We start from the raw sequence: 17832 nt of genomic DNA on the forward strand, positions 1-17832 counted from the left end.
GGCTTCGCCATCTAGCAGCGGTGTCTCGAGCTCGTACCTCAATTTTTTGCTCGCGTAACAAAGCAAAAAAATCGACTGAGTGACCGCTCGTGCCTCGAAAAACTCGTACATTAACGCACTCGTAGGTCAAGGTACCACTGTAGTTGTGAAAGGAAGGAGGAAGACAGTGAACAATGACTTACTTGGTTGGCTAGCATCAGAAGCTTTAAAAAATAATAAGGACATAATCCTCAGTCTCACACGCACACTCACACGCACACACACACAGTAATACCGGTAGAATGCAGTGGCAGGCTATTCCCAAAATACCGCTATGCTCCTAATAGAAGCGCAACATATTTCACCCGTTACACCGTGTGTAACGTGTCTTTCGCTAAAGCCTGTGTAAAGTATATTAGTGTAGACACGCTTATAGACAGGTGCGGCCTATTTATGTTAAAAATAAAAATATTTGTCAAATTCAGTGGGTGTGGCTTATATATGGGTGCGCTTTATAGTCCGGAAATTACGGTACACACACACACACACACACACACACACACACAGTCAACCCCCGATAATTCGTTGTTATGTGGCACCTTAATACTACAATCAATTACATTTTTATTTTCTAATTAATCTACGCTCAAAGACAAAGTGAAAACAGATTTTTTGTATTAAAAATAACGTACATAATGTTCAGACTCTATGTAACAACAATTGAAAAGTTAGCTCAGGTGCTTCCCATTTCTCTTGATCGTTTAATGATGTTTAAAACTCTTGATCAGAGGCTACCTTTAGAAAGTTTTGATTGGACATGATTTGGAAAGGCATACAACTCTTTACAGAAGGCCTTATGCTGACAATGGATCTCAGAGCAAACTAAGCCATGAGGTCAAAGAAACTGCCTGCAGAGCTCAGAGACAAGATTACTGTGAATCAAATAATCTCTGAAAAATTGCTGCTGCACTGAAGCTTCCCAAGATCACAGTGGCCTTCATAATTCACAAATGAAAAAATGTTTGGCACAACCAGGACTCTACAAAAAGCTGTTTGCCCAGCCAAATTGAGCAATCAGCAGAGAAGGGCCTTATTAAGAGCATTGTCTAAGAAACACACACAAGCTAATCGTATATATTACATTATATGTGGTCCCTTTGATCTTCTGAACATTTACTGATATGGACCACAAATTACTGCTGATAAATCACTGAAACACATGCATAGTTGAAACGCTTACCATTTACAGTATTTGGCAGACCCCCTTATCCAGAGCGGCTTACAACTGAGCAGTTGAGGGTTAAGTGCCTTGCTCGAGAGCCCAGCAGTGGCAGCTTGGTGGTGCTGGGGTTTGAATTCGAGACCATCCGTCCACCAGAGTCCAATGCTTAACCACTGAGCTGCCACACTATCAAATATTCTTACATTTGCACACTTGGTATGTTACTAAATACATAAACCTATTTAAGAGGTTCCCTGAACCTTTTCTAACCTTTTCATTGGGCAACGGAGCACAATACTAACAAGCCTGTACAATTTCACTCTATATAAATAATTTCAGTTTCTTCTTGTGAAGAACCAACAATCAGATGAAACAGAGAGGGAATATTTATTTTAATAGACAAAAGCAACATTACTTTCTTGTCTATAAATATATCACCCTAAAAATTGGAAATTAAACACTTTACCGTCATTCCATAAAAAGTTAAATTACAAAGAAACAACAGTTTGCAGAACTATATAAACATCAAAATACAGGCATGACATTATTTTAAAATATTTATATAATTATAGTGGTTGGTTTAATGGACACCCACACAAATTGTGACAGATTGATGGTTTACAAAGTTTATCCAGATTACAAATGAGTCCATCAAACAAACACTTCTCTTCAAAATAGAGGTTCTCCATGTGAATCATCAGTGACCAATGCAAAGCTCATCTGAGGGAAAGCAACAACATAGTTATAAATAAAAAAAAAGAAAAAAAAAATAGAAATATAATAGAAGAAACAATAATTTATTATAAAAATGTACCCTCTTACCCTCATTCATCTTTGACCCCAACCTCCATTTGCTCCAGTATGCCCTCCAAAACTTGTGCTTGTTTCCGCTTCTTAGGAGCATCTAGAAAAAGACATCAACAACGGCAATTTCATCAAGAAAAACTCTTGTAAATATATTTATTATAAATAAAAGTGTGATAAATGAATAACTAAGAATTTTGCCCCAGTATATTACTACAACTCTCGTATGAACTATTCCTGGTACACATCAGTGAACACCTTTAATATGAATTCCTGAACGCCTAACCATTCTTGCAATTATGCAATCAGCAAAAAGTGCAGTGTACAAAATCATGTAGCTACAGGCAAGCATCTATATATGGAACATTATCCATCAGAATGGGGATAAAATGTGATCTTTGTAATTTTGCCTGATTGTTGGTGCCAGAATGGCTGATATTACTATAACTGCTGATCTGGGATTTTATTTTACATATGCAGTCTGTTGAATTTACTCAGGATGTTTCAATAAAGGAATAAACACCCAGAAAGCATCAGTTCTGCTAATGGAAACATCTTGTTAATAAGAGGGTTACAATAGAGAATGGGCAAAATGTTTTGAGCTTAAAAAAAATAAATAAATAAATAAAAAAAGAGAAAAACAAACAAACAAAAAAGGCTTCAGTTACTCTCAGCTACTGTTGTGAGCAGAAATACATCTTAAAATGCACAGAACATGAACAGAACATGAACAGAAGACCAGGTCCCACTTCTGTCAGCCAAAACCAGAGGCTGCATTGGACATGGGCTTAGTGGTGGAATCGAGAGCTACACACTATATGAGATGCCTCCCTTCATGACCCCGATTTACTTATCTTCTAATGGCTACTTCCAGCATGATAATGAACCATGTCTCAAAGCAAAAGTCGTCTTAAACTAGATTCATGGATATAACAATGGAATACCTTCGGGATCTGGTAAAATGGGAGAAGCATTAAAGTAAACATGAACGATCTGCAGAAACTGCGCGCTGCAAATATATACAGCGCAAGCTCGATACTCGCGGGGGTTACGTTCTATGACCCCCTCGCGGGTAACGAAAACTCTCCTTTTGATGTACTATACGGTAAACTCTAATAAATTGGGAATTACTTGTCAAACATTTTATTTACTACTTTAAATGAATAATACAATAATATATTTTTTCAAACATTATGTAATTTATTAGTACTCAAAACTCTATCTATGAACTATCCGATTTTTCGCGAGTTTCTCTCAGTCCGGTTCCTAATGAAAAGTCACAAACTATCGAGGTTGCGAGTATCGAGGTTCCACTGTATATAGTGTTTCTAATAAGATGTTCAGTGAGTGTAGGTAGAGATTGAATTAATTGTTACTGAAGTATTTGGTCTTACCATGGAAATGTTGAGCCGTTTTTCTCCGCAGTTCTTCTACACTCTCCCCTGCATCGGCCCACTCCAACACCAGCCTCCTACCGTACAAATGGGTGCTGTGACACAGCGCTGAGAACGCTTTCTAAAAGACAAGTTACAATTTTATTACATGCTCCTGTCTAAATTCAGTGTGGATTCTTAATAAAAACGGAGTGGCAGAATGTCGGTATAACTGCAGAAGAGAGAGGGACAGAAACAGATGTACTCACCTTGGCATCCTGCTTCGTGAGAAAGTCCACAAAAGCAAAGCCACGGTGGGCTCCACCGACTCCTTTCTTTGGCAGGCGGACAGTCTTCAGTTCCCCAAATGTACTGGAGAAGAGCGATAGAAATTAACGCGCTGGTCAACAATTGCATGATTATTAGTCCTTTTTCTAATTTAAACTGCGACAATACTCTCAAATGAAAAATATATAATAAGTACATTTAATAGAATACAATTTTGATTAATTACAATTCTGGTCTCACCATAAATATTTACTTTTGTAAGATTCATAAAAGGTTCTTACCAGAAAAGCTCTCTAAGCTCCTTGACTGTAGCCTGGAAGGGAACATTTCGCACCAAGATCTTAGATGTTGCCTGCTTTTTAGCTGTTTGTTTCTTCCTGTTAGTATGCGTCACACTTGACCTGAGATCAGACACACAAGTGAACATGCATATATGACAAAGAATGTTCACCTCAGACCGATTTAAATATCCTTTATGAGAATCTAAGCCAGCAGACTAAAATTTTATAGACTGACTTGCAGCCAGATTCCTCTTACTTTAATTCTCTTTCAGAAATTTTCAGCTCAAGTTGATGCCCATTGACAGTACAATGCTGCAGAGAAAAAGAATTTTTTTTTTCTTTTCACAACTGCACTAATCTTATCCAGAAACAGGAATATACAGGACTGATGCTTGTTAAAAAGTACTTACTTGGAGCTGGCGGATGGCTTTTTGAGCTGCTTTGGGAGTTTTGTATTGGATGAACCCATAACCCATAGATGACAGTTTGCCTATAAGAGAGATTACATTTAGATTTGTGGCATTTAGCAGACGCCATTGCACATGATTACAGGACACTAATGATCCTTTAATGCATGCAGCCCACAATGGCAACAAACAGGCTTCCCGGAAGCATGACATGTTTCCCCAGAAGCATTATAGCTAATAGAGTATTAAACCTTAGATCAAAATAACACTGAATGCTCCCTCTACTGGACATGATTTGTATAACATTTGAAAATCTGAAATCTGATGCATATAACACAGTTTGTGTCAAACTTTTGAAAACACCTAGTCTTTTCTTTTTGAGATGCATGCGTGTTACATTTGCAAACAATATCTCACAAAAGTGAGTACACCCCTCACATTTCAGCAACCATATTAGTATATCCTCTCAAGGGACAATACTAAAGAAATGTATTTGATATATTTTAGTCAATGTGCACTTTGTATAGCAGTACAGATTTACTGTCCTCCGAAAATAACAACATACAGCCACTATTGTCTAAATAACAAAAGTGAATACACCCTAAGTGAACATGTCAAAACTGTACAAAGTGTCAATATTTTGTGTGAGCACCATTGTTATGTAGCACTGCCTTAATCCTCCTAGGCATGGAAGTCACCAGAGCTACAGAGGTTGTTGCTGGGATCCTCTTCCACTCCTCCATAATGATATGACTGAGCTGCTGGAGGTTAGACACACAGGCCTTCTGGACCTTCCACTTGATGTCCCACAGGTGCTCAATAGGGTTCAGGTCTGGAGACATACTTGGCCACTCCTTTAGCAAGGCAGTTGCCAATTTAGCAGTGTGTTTGGGGTTGTTATCTTGTTGGATAACTGCTGTTCGGCCCAGTTTAAAAGGAGGGCATCATGTTCTGCTTCACAATGTCACATGTTTCCCTCAATAAACTGCTAAAATGTGAGGGGTGTAGTCACTTTTGTGAGATTCTATATATTTATGCAACAAAGTAAAAGGGGAAAAAAAATGGACATTGAATGAAATTTAGAAATTAAGACAGAGAACAGGAGAGATGGAACCAGACTGCCTTACAACCTCAGTCAAACATAGAGGTAAAATCTTAATAGTTTGGGGTTGTTTTGGTGCAGGTCGGGGTTAAACCAACATGGCTACTAGTCCATACTTCAATGCCATGCAATTCTGTCTGGTCTGCAGCTAAATGAAACCAACTTCAGCAAACAACAAGACGATGACTGGAAGCATATATCCAGCATTATTAAGAGTGCAATCCATCATGAAATGCCCCACCCAATTAACCGGACCCAAATCCTATTGAACTGCTCTGGGATAAACTGGATCACAAGGTCAGAAAGAAATATCCAAGTTTTACATGAGGCATGGCAAAGCATATTTCAGCTATACATTTGGAGAAAATAACTGTCCAGATGCCATTAGTGTGTAAAGCTATTATTTATGCTAAGGGAGTGTTTTTCAATTACCGTAATTTCCGGACTATAAGCCACACCCACTGAATTTGACAAAGATTTTAATTTCCTACATTGAAACTAATGAACTTTACACAGGTTTTAACGACAGTGTCTTTTACATGGGTGAAATATGTTGTGGCTCCTTTAAAAGCAGAGCGGCATTTTGGGAATAGCCTGCCGCTGCATTTTTCCGTATTACTGCATGTGTGCAAGACCGAGGAATATGTCCTTATTATTTTCTGATGCTGATTACTAAGTTTCTAAGACTAACCCGTAACGCTGTTGCCAAAAAAAATAAAAAAGCATGAGTTTTGGAAACCTGTCTGTGCTTATATGATTTCTGTTGCAACTGGAGTCGGAAATTTCATTGGTCTAATGTTATGGAGCTCAGTTTTTCGGCTTGAAGTTTGTGAAACCGGGAAAAACCAGGAAAAATTCATAAATAAGCCGCTTCGTTGTTTAAGCCGCAAAAAATGTGGAAAAAAGGTAGCGGCTTATAGTCCAAAAAATACTGTAAATAGAGTTTAACATCTGCAAATTTTATATTTGTTTGGTTAAAGTAAATGTTCATAGTGTTAAATTACCTAGTTTCCTGCATATAAACAAGAGGAACATGCATGTGTCTCTCCAAAAACATAAAAGGCATTTCCAAACTGTTGACAGGTACTGTATTTCAAAAATTAAATGTAATGAATACAAAAGATTACGAGCGAGTTCAATAATACCTGATTTATCTCTTTTTTTGGATATTGAGCACGTTTTCACTGCTCCACATTTTGAGAAGGTCTGTTGTGAAACAAACAAACACACACAAATAAGACTCACAAGAAAATAACTCCATACTTTGTGATAATAAAACAATCTTCACTTCCTTGGTTCTATAAACTCTGACCCCTACCTCCTTTAGTGACTCCTCAGTGGTGCTGTAGTTCAGGTTCTTAACAAAGAGTGTTGAGCCAGGTGGACTTTCCTCTTCTTCCTCATCTTCCTCTTCACCTTCGTCCTCCTTTATGTTTGTTTGCTGATCTGATGCATTTTCTTCTTTCACAGCTTCAACTTCAGCTGAGAAAGGAGAGCGGGATTAAAAGAATTAGCGATGAGGAATACAAACAACAAAGCTGAAAACAACTCGGAATAAATATCAAAAGGTTTACCTGCTTTGTGCTGCTTATGTGGTGTTGTAAAGACAGCCATTGGAGCCCACTCTAAATACAAGGGAACATGCTGAAACTAGGATAAAAGGAAGATAAAAATTAATTTAAGACATGGGCACCTGGAAATGTAAAGAAGATGTAAAGGATACAGAGCAGCAAGACGGATATATGTACCTTACTATATGCTAGTCTGGTGAAAGCACGTTTGGCTTCAGTGGGCTCAAGAAATTCCACAATAGCTGTGAGGCCAGAAGGTGGCAACAGAACCCTGCCTAAAGAGCCATGAGGTGAGAAAAGAGTCTCCAGCTCCTTTACTTGTACTCCAGACGGTAAGTTCTTTACCAAGATCACCGAGTTACTCCTTTGACCAGAGGCCTGGACATTTTATTATACAAAAAATAAAATGGAAATTATAAAATGGATTAAAGTCACAAGGTACAAAAATGTAAACAAGAACATCTCTTAACCCGCCTTTAACCAGGTTTTCAAGATAAACCTTTAGATACTGAAATGCAGAGGAGGGAAGTAATGAAGAATAAATACATTTTTCTGGTATCAGTACTTTACTTCATTATTTATTTCACCTAAAATCTTTACTCAAATATATATACCGTAATTTCCAAACTATAAAGCGCACGCAAATATAAGCCGCACCCACTGAATTTTACAAAGATTTTTATTTTGAACATAAATAAGCCGCACCTGTCTATAAGCCTATAGACACTATAAATTATAGTAGTTTTATAAAAAACTATAAAAAAAATTTCTCTACACTGAAACTAATGAACTTTACACAGGCTTTAATGAAAGACAGTGTCTGTTACACGGTGTAACAGGTGAAATATGAATAGCCTGCCACCGCATTTTTCTGGTATTACTGCATGTGTGCAAGACCGAAGAATATGTCCTTATTATTTTCTGATGCTCATTTCTAAGTTTCTTTGACTAACCCGTAACGCTGTTGCCAAAAATTAAAAAGCACGAGTTTTGGAAACCTGTCTGTGCTTATATGATTTCTGTTGCAACTGGGGTTAGTGAGTGAGCAGCAGGTCAAACGTCAGAGGAACCTCATTCATATTTATGATGTGGTGCAGTCTGATTCAGTGGGAGCGCATCTGATTTAATATAAAAAGTTTCATTGGTTCACCTGAACCCGTTTTGCAATTTCATTGGTCTAATGTTATGGGTCTCAGTTTTTTGGCTTGAAGTTTGTGAAACCGTGAAAAACCCAGGAAAAATCCATAAATTAGGTGCTTCACTGCTTAAGCCATGGGGTTCAAAGCGTGGGAAAAAAAGTAGCGGCTTATAGTCCGGAAAATATGGTACTTTCTTCTTCGTACGTTTTCAAAACAGGATCGTTACTTTAGTTTTAATCTATTTGGTAAAATGTCAATATTTAGTGTTCTCATTGCACCATTTTTTAAGCACATCAACCTATTTCTCGTCATCTTATCAACTAATTTATTTTTATTTATCATTAAACATTTGTTTTACTGATGCGCCAAGTCTCAAATCAGCACCAAAATCTGCCATGATGCACACATCCGGCAATTAATCTACTGTCATTTTTTCCTTGAACACTGAAACAAACTGAAATTTATCTTTTTTTATCATACAGATAAAAGCAATACATTATTTGAATCTGTGAAGGGTCTACTTTTATTTGTAAAGAAATTTTTATTAAAACTAAATATTCTTACAAATAGTTTCTGATGACCGTATTAAAGAATAGGTACAGTTTCTCTGGTATCACCTCATTAACTGAATGTGTGAAAACATAACAAAAGTTCTGTTTGGTGTCTGTAATTTAAAACACTATAATTACTTTAAAACATTTACAGGAATATTTCGTCTTCATGCTCTATATAGAGTATGGTTTTAATAATAATAAACATACATTTGCATAAAGCATCTATATTTGTCCATTGCCATGTTGATTAAATTATTAAAAACTTGAAAACTATTAATTTCTGGTACATTTAGTGCAGATAAAACTGTGCGATTAATCAAGAGTAAACATTGTAATCGACTGACAGCCAAAATATTGATATGATGTCAGGTCCAGTTACCAGTGTGACACTAAAACAGGTAGTAGTAATGACTAATGTTTACTTAAGTACATGTCAAAGCTCAAACTTCTTTACTTTTACTCGAGTGAAAAAGTATAGTTAGTACAACTTTTACCAGAGTATTTTAAAACAAAAAAATGAGTATCTGTACTTTTACTTGAGTGAATGATGATTACTTTTGCCAGCTTTGTTGAAATGTAAATTCTGTATAACACTGTAACCAAATTTGCAACTTTGTACCTGGCTGAAGGAGTCCAGAGACACACCATTGTCCAGCAGGAACTGTCTAGTTTCCTGAATGATCTGTGTCTCACCAAGAGCCATTCTCACAGCCAGACTGCCCTGTGACTCCTAAACACACAGACACACTGTTCATTTTGCAAAACCAAGTTTTTTAATACATGTGAAATACTAGCTGTGAATGTTATTAATGTTGTAACTCACATGATCAAGGACTTGGCTTTTAGTCGTGTTGTATTTCTCAGCAATAGCGTCAGCTACTGCACTTGTTCCTAGGAACAAAGTGTTCCAATTATGGGAGCTGTGTGAGACAAATAAAGCATTAGAAAATGTAAATGACAATAATGCTATTACTGCACATATTATTCATACAGCAGGCGTGCCATATGTTACAATTAAATCTACTGCCATTTACAAAACTTATAAAAAGAATTTGCTATTAGGCAAAGGAAATGTGCTTGCTCATGCGGACCTGCCACTGGCTGCCTTGTCCTTTGCATCCTTCTGCCTCTTATACGAGGAACTGCCTGGAGCATTGGGGCCCTGCTCTGGCTTCTCCTTCTTTATTCTGGAGGGGATGATGTGCAATACCCGGCCCTACAAGACAAACAGCATGTAACCAATATAAATCCGCAAAAGATGAAAAAATACAATAAAGCAAGCATATCTCTACCTGGAATATATGGCCATCCAGCTGGGCTAAAGCACTCACAGCATTTTCAGGGATCATGTAGGTAATGAAGGCAAAGCCCTTAGGTTTCTTAGTTAAGGAGTCTATAGGAAAATGAAGCTCAGAAAGATGCCCTGCAAAGAACACATCAGCAAAAAAAAAAAAAAAACACATCAAATACATTTTTATATATACCCCAAATACACTGCCAATTCTTAAAAGAAACAAAACAAATTTGGGAAGCTGTGTAAAATAAAAAAAAATAAAAAAAGATTCACTATAGAACGTAAAAGATATTTAAACTGAGCAAACATTATTGTAAAGAATAAAAAAAGCAATTTTGAATTTGAGGACAGTGACATGTCTCAAAAAAGTTGAAAAATGACCATGTTTACCACTGAGTAGCATCCCCTCATCTTATAACAACAAATGTCCGTATACCTCTAGGAACTGAGGAGACCAGTTGTTTACTCAACAGTCCTTCGGGCTTCTTTGTCATTTTTTTCTGTTTAATGACGCTTAGTGTTTTCAAATAGTAAATTTCCAAATTAAAAATGACCAAATTTTTTCATTAAACTGGTACATTTCCTCAATTTTAACAACTGAAATGTTGACGTCTCAGGAATTATCCTGATATCCAATTTCTCCTTATACCTATGATAATCACTGGATTACTACAAGTAAACAAGATTCACCATTGTTTGTAGTAACTACCTGTTTATAGTAGATTACTATAGTAGAACTCTGTAGTTACAAGAAAAATAGCATTGTTGGCATAGATAGCATATGCCGCATCATTTTATGGTAGCTACGTGGCAGGTCTTAAAACTTGAATAAAGATAATTGTTTCTTTAAATTTGAAAAACATTGCTTAATAATACAATACATTTTGTTTAATGTACAAAGTTTACTCAGAATATGCTCAGAAAAACATGCATGCCAATGATTTGCCCTCTTACCAAGCTTAGTAAAAAGCTCCTTCAGCTCTTCTTCTGTACACGTATAAGGCAGGTTCCTCACAAAGAGCCGACCAGAGTCTGCCACATCCTCCTCTTCTTCATCCTCTTTCAACTCGGAGACAAAGTTTCTTTCCTGTGGAGCTCCTCTTATTGTCTTCCTGTCAGTGAAGTTTGTGACTCTGAACACTTCAATGTAGCGTCCACCTATGAACACAATACACAACCACAATGAATTATAGATTCACCTTTGACCTCAAATTCTAATTAACCATTTGAAGCTTCTTATCCATCATTTATAGCCATACCCATATAATCTTTGTCAAGTTTTAGAGCTCGCTCCACTTCAGCTTCTGAGTGCAGATCCACATACACATTACCTAAACACAGAGAACACAACCTTAAATCACACCCATAGATCTTGTATATAAAAAATGAACTATTTTTTACCTTGGTGGCCAGGTTGGACATTTAGAGACCACAATGTGGAAGATCATTTAGTGATACTGCTCTGAAACACTTTCATTTTTTTACCTTTCAGGAATGCGCTTCTTGGTCCACCTTTAAGGAATTTTGGAAATGTACTTGGTCACTTGACAGTAATGTCTACTTGTGTCATATGTTGTCTAACTGTGCACAGCATTTTTCTTAAATTTCTTTGGAGAAAAAGTCCTATTAAAATAGTTGAAAAAGTGATAGTCAAAGCCATTTAGATTATTATATTCAATGTGACTATTGGGAGTTACACCTACAGTAAAACTATATCAAAGGAGAGTCGGTATGAGAATAGTACCTGATTACTACCTGATCACTACTCTTGCAGATTGGGGCCAGTTTTAAGCAAAATAAGGTTTAGTTGTACATGGTTGGTTAGTGCATACGGTGTGGATATGCTGGAAAAGATATGAATATCGAACAAGATTTCAAAACAATCAGAACAGTGCACAATTCATATTATGATAATTTTCTGCCTTTCTGGAATTTTCTACTGACCACACTCAACCAAGGTTAGGTGAAATTTGTGGGTCGATTTGTTTATTTTACTGAATTATAAGAACAGCATGAAAGATATAGACAGCAGTGATGTAATTAAAATACACTACAACTCCACAGTTACTGAAAGACACACTTTATAACCCAGTATATTTAAAGCACTAGGAGAAAAATCACAAAGGCTGTACAGATACTGCATGTTGTTAATAGTTTTAACTTCTATTCAAACTTACCAGAGATACGGCCTTCTTTGTTCTTGGCGATGCGGATGGCCACAGGTTTCAGTGGCAGCATAAACTCTCTTACTTGTTGCTACAGCAAAGAAAATATAATCAGGGATGTAAACAGTAACATAGAGCAAACACCAGTTATCCTGAAATTATATCTATCTCACATTATTATTCTGTTCAACTTGACACTGTTTTGATTAAAGATCGACTGATATGGGTTTTTCTCTAACGGATGCAGGTTTATGTCGATTTATTTTTTCCCCTTCATGCCATAAAATCTCATTCTTAAATAATATGTTGAAAATTGTTTAAATTAAACATGTATTGAACAACACAAGCCTCTTCAATCAGTGCACTGGTTACCAGGTAATTGTGCCCGAGTCTACATGCAACCCAAAATACAGCTGTTTGAAGGCTCACTAACAATACAGATACAAAACGTTACTCTTTCTCTCTCTAAATGTTATTTTCATTCTCTCTCCAAAAGCAGTATCATATTTATCCAAGGAAATATATAAGACTAAATTAAGAACGAATTATAAGAACCTAAAGCTCAGTACACAACAAGCCGATGGTCAGCCTCGTCGGAGGCATGTTGGGCATTTTGACGTGTCGGTCGGCTTTTTTCGGGACTGTTGGCTCTAATCGGACGGCATTAGCTGTTTCTCGGCTGATTCTGCATAAGCTCGTTAACGAGAAAGACAACCCGATTGGCTAATTAGCTTAGCGAATGAGTTCATGGGGAAAAAAACAAAAAACATGAGTGCGCAACACAAACGGCCGATCAAGCGGTCGAACTCTATTTACGATCATTGTTTAATAATTTCCATTCATTATTCTAAAACTACAATGAAACTAAATGGAAAGAAATGTAACTAAGAGTGAGAAGGAGAAATGGTGCTTACCTCTTTAACTGTGAATGGCACTCCTCGTAGCTTGACTGTGAATTCTGTAGCAGGATCAAACTATGAAATAATCCACAGTAGGAAAAACTTTAATTCAAACATCAGGAACATACTGTTTAGAAAGGTTTCACAGTGGTTAAAACAAACCTTGTTTTGTGATGATGGTATGCTTTTCTGGCTGTCTTTATCTCCACTCTCATATGCACTGTCCATCTGTTTCATTGGACAACCTTCTTCTTCTTCTTCTTCTTCTTCTTCACCAGCATCATCCTCCTCAACCACATCGTCTTTTTCATCCTCATTTTTCTCATCCACTATGTTGGGTTTCGTCACTACTTTGGAGCGTAGGTAGTCCATATCCGTCAGGCTGTCTTTCAGGGCCATTTTACCAGAATCTATGCAATCATGATAGAATATGTTTTAACAAAGCCACACAAGCACAAATACATATAAATGTATCTGCAAACTGTCCTTTAAGTAGATGAGAGAAAAAAATTAAACAAAACACACACCCTGCTTATCTTCACCATCAGATGCATCCTGCTCCTCAACCTCACTCAACTCCTCAGACTCATCAGAGTCGAAGTTTAAGTAGTCATCGGTGACAGCTTTCTTTTCTTTCTTTTTCTCAGACGTTTTGCTCTTTTCAACGGCACTGGCTTCCACTGCGTCGTTGGCCCAAACAGGCACCTGTGTGCGATTTTTGTGCACAGCCAGGAACTCTTGAAAGCCTTCGTCATTATTTAGCTGAGGATTGGGGAAAGAAAAAAAATTATGCCATATGATCTCATTACAAAAGTTATACAGTGCTAAATATGCAGGGCTTAACAAAAAATGCAGCAGAACAAAGATCAATATGAGATGGTGCAGTGAGCACAGCTCAGAGCACACTCTGTATGCTTTCATTATATTCCAGATTAAAAGTTTAATAGATTATAGCGCTGTAATCACTGGTCACAACTTCTCAAAACAGATCTAAAGCACATCCCTGAGCCCACAATTGCAAAAATATAAAGCTTTAATGATCTGCCCTGAAGAGTACACATGTGCATGGAACAATACTCAGGCCCTGAAAGAGCATAGACAAATTCCCCATGACACTTTTAAGATCATTTTATTATTTGTCTTGCTTCACCAACAACCTAAAAAGTTAATCTGGTTATGATATTTTATATACAGACTAATAATACAAAAAAAACTAAACCCAACAAAAAACAACTTACTTCTCCAAGGAGATCATGAGGTTTTTTCTCCTTCTTCCCCTGTAAGAAAGTGCAAAATATATTTTTACAAAAACAAAACCACACATTTTGTAAATAATCAGAGCTTAAACAACCTTAAACAAGTCCTATTTCACCTTGCTCTCATCTCTATTTTGACCTTCTGACTTCTGTTCATCTTTTGTTTTCTCAGGCTGCCGGCTGTACTTGCTCCAAGGTCTTGCTTTGTTGGGGTCTCCAAAATCTGTACAAAATTCCACCTGACAAAAAAAAAATCAAATAAATAAATAAATAAATAAATCGGTAAATAAATAAATACCAGGTCTAGAAAGTAACATCCTAATAAATGACAGGTGTTTTATTAATTCACTTTAAAATGTTTTGATATTGAGTAAAGATTTGAAAATTGTTTCGTTACTAATACAGTGGTCCCCCGGTTATCGAACGGCTCGGCTATCGAACATTCCGGTTAGCGAACGGTTTTCCGAACGAAATTTCGGTCCGGTGAACGAACAAAGTTCCAGTTATCGAACGCCACCCACGCTGCCCAACCCAGCGCGAGGGGAAGAAACTGCTTCCGCTTCAACCATCGCTGAGTAAGCATCTATCGCAACTTCTGTTTGTGAACAATATTAGTGATATTTAGCGGTAAGTACAGTAATCATTTTGTTTCTTACTCTTGGGGGCGTGGCAGGGGGATTCCTGACTATTAATACAGCTAAAAACAGGAAAAAAATTGTTAATTATTGGGTATTGGTGGAGTTCGGGAACGGATTAATTGGTTTTCCATTATTTCTCATGGGATAATTAGGTCCGGTTTTCGAACATATCGGATTTCGAACGGTTTTAAGGGACGAATTAAGTTCGATAACCGGGGGACCACTGTATATTCAAAATATTGCAGATCCAACTTGCTGAATGAAATGTATAAAATCACTCTACATTAGCAGTAAATAGTGGTGGACAGTAAGAAGGTATTTTTACTTTATTACTGTACTTAAATTACATTTTTCTTGACTTGACGTATTCAGAGTATTTTCAGTTTGGAAAACTTTTGCATCACTATATTTTCATGTGTAATATCTTACATATTTCTCCATGCATTTCAGAAAAATAGATAACAGAGAGCCAGATTATAAATCTTAACCTATATATTTTTTTTATAAATAACAGTCATTACAGCACAGTTTTTGGTAGAAATTCAAATTAAGGAATTTATAGCGTGCCTAATGTAATTTCTTTTTTAGATTGTTTTACGTACGTTTATTAACCAAAATTTGCTTTCGTGTTGTTCAGTGTTGTTTAAGGATATGTAGTTTAGTTTCTATAAACACAAACAAAACGACTTCTTACCAAATTTCACATTCACTGTAGTAAATTCATAAAAAAAAAAAAGATTCTGAGCAACATAAAAGCTATTAACATAGTAAAACTTTTGTTGTGACCTTTTTAATTTATTTTGTTAGCGGATGTAATATTTTTACTGAGATGCAATATTTTATTTGTATTTCTTTTTTTATACTGTGTTTTAGCGGTTTTCTTCAATTATTGTTTTTTGAAAATAGTGCTTTTCATTGCATTTACCAGTGGTGTAAAGTATTAGAGTAAATGTACTTCATTACTGTACCAAGTACATTTTACACCTCAGTTAAAGATGTCATTAAGGATCAACATTTCCCAACCCACATCTGCTGCTTGTGAGCGGTATTTTTGTTTGTTTGTTTGTTTTTTAGCATTGCTGGCCTCATTTTCAGACCAAAGAAGAGCTGGAATAAAATCCAAAAACGTTGAGAACCAGCTTTTGTTGAAGTTGCAGAAAAATATTGGCCCTTTCTGAGACTGAGAGGTGCATCAAATTACAGTCAGCACTTAATTTTGGTTTTACTTTATCTAAAATTATTTACTTTCATGTTATTAGTCCACTGAATACTGATGGTTCTTCAACTTTGTGACATGGTACTGTAATGTTATTTGTTAATTGAAGATCCCTTTTTAAAAGGTTGCTTCACTACTTTGTCTTTTTTGACGAGTTTTATCTTTGGTTCATTCTGGCATGGTGAAGACGCTGATGTGTTGATCTTGGCTAATACACTGTTGAGGCGTACAATTCGGTTTGTATTTTAGGAAATAAAACCTCACAAATCAACTGTTGGCTTTTCACTAACGTGTGTCTTGGTGTTGACTAGTCCATTTTTGAGCCTGCGCTCGATATTAATAAAATACTTAATACAACAATAGTGTTCAGATCAGCTACTCATAGACTTTTACTCAAGCCATATTGGAATTGGTGACTTATCATGGAGTAAGATTTCCAGGAAGGTAGCTTTTACTCAAGGATGATTTGCAAGTACTCTTTACACCTTGTTGTATAGTTTTGTGACTATACGTTTTATTACCCTGGCCATTTAAAACAAGACAAGGAAAAAGTCAGCTTGTGTTTCGCTGATGCTGTTTCGCCAGGCACTCACCGTCACTCTGGACGTGTCCACAAAGCTTTTATTGAAGTGTTTCAGCGCCTTTGAGGCGTCTTCTTCACACTTAAATCCGACGAAGCCGAATTTCCGAAATTTGCCGTCTTTGGTGAACTTCAGTCCGCAATCTGTCAGCGTCCCGAAGTCTGCAAACATCTTCCGGAAGCGCTCCTCCTTCATCTTTACAGACATAAAACACACATAGACTCACATGTGGCACATCTAAAATAACCTGCCAGTATGTCTTCATTAGTACTTCATCATCATCATCAAGCTTGCAAAGCGTCTGATGAGGATCAGAAGTTTAACAGTAACGATTACCGTTATATTTCTGTGTAGCATCGAAACATACTCACCCCATTCGGTAGGTTTTTCACAATAAGCCGCGACATTTTCTTTTCGGTCGCTTTACTGCACGATTTGGGCGAGAAATCGTTTCAAAGTGATGTATCAACAGTCAAGCATGGGAGCCCTCACTGAGTCGCCATTTTTACAGCGTGACGTAGTGCACATGGTCACCAAGAAAAACAGCCCGGTGCTCTCTACTGTCATCTAGTGACCAGTATAGGTACAGCAATTAGTTATCACAGCTTTCATAGAGAATGCAGCTGCGCCGTAAATACTCCTTCTAGGAGATAAAGGTGATACAAATACAATTGCCAGATCAATAATTCTGCAAGACAGAGAGGGAGAAATTTCTAAAGATTTCGGTTAAAAATGAAATGTTTGTAAGACTGTTCTTTAAATCAGCGGCCCCCAACCTTTTTTTGCGCCACTGACCGGTGACAGGTATTTTCACAGACCGGCCATTAAGATGTGGCGGATAAATACAACAAAATAAAATGATACAACCGACATAAAAACTGGTATTTTTTTTAAATAAATAATAAACGTGAATCCACTGTGTAACACCGGAGCAGCCCCTTTAAGAAGGTAGCGGATGTTGGTAAAGACACGTGACCGAGGCATCATGACATGCTTCAAGAGTGAGTCATAGACAGATGTGGCGGAGAGAATCCGGTAATTTTCCAAAATAAAACATCGTTCA

General features: G+C 36.9%; 1 protein-coding gene across 1 annotated transcript; it reads right to left on the minus strand.

Moving 5' to 3' along the window:
- Nucleotides 1-1569: 1569 nt before the first annotated feature.
- Nucleotides 1570-17363, minus strand: rbm19 (RNA binding motif protein 19). The gene is made up of 25 exons (XM_046846435.1): nucleotides 17141-17363; nucleotides 16782-16964; nucleotides 14451-14573; nucleotides 14317-14355; nucleotides 13606-13840; nucleotides 13241-13488; nucleotides 13094-13153; nucleotides 12192-12270; nucleotides 11274-11345; nucleotides 10969-11172; nucleotides 10013-10143; nucleotides 9812-9936; nucleotides 9544-9640; nucleotides 9340-9450; nucleotides 7205-7405; nucleotides 7031-7106; nucleotides 6775-6938; nucleotides 6602-6662; nucleotides 4358-4437; nucleotides 4204-4259; nucleotides 3948-4067; nucleotides 3648-3750; nucleotides 3400-3520; nucleotides 2024-2105; nucleotides 1570-1921 (listed from the first exon to the last, which is right to left on the minus strand). Exons 1-24 carry the CDS (start codon nucleotides 17174-17176, stop codon nucleotides 2026-2028), a joined length of 2805 nt encoding a protein of 934 aa, XP_046702391.1. The 5' UTR covers nucleotides 17177-17363; the 3' UTR covers nucleotides 1570-1921; nucleotides 2024-2025.
- Nucleotides 17364-17832: the final 469 nt, after the last annotated feature.

This window comes from Silurus meridionalis, chromosome 1 (assembly GCF_014805685.1).
Source record: "Silurus meridionalis isolate SWU-2019-XX chromosome 1, ASM1480568v1, whole genome shotgun sequence".
In the NCBI taxonomy this organism is placed as follows: Eukaryota; Metazoa; Chordata; class Actinopteri; order Siluriformes; family Siluridae; genus Silurus; species Silurus meridionalis.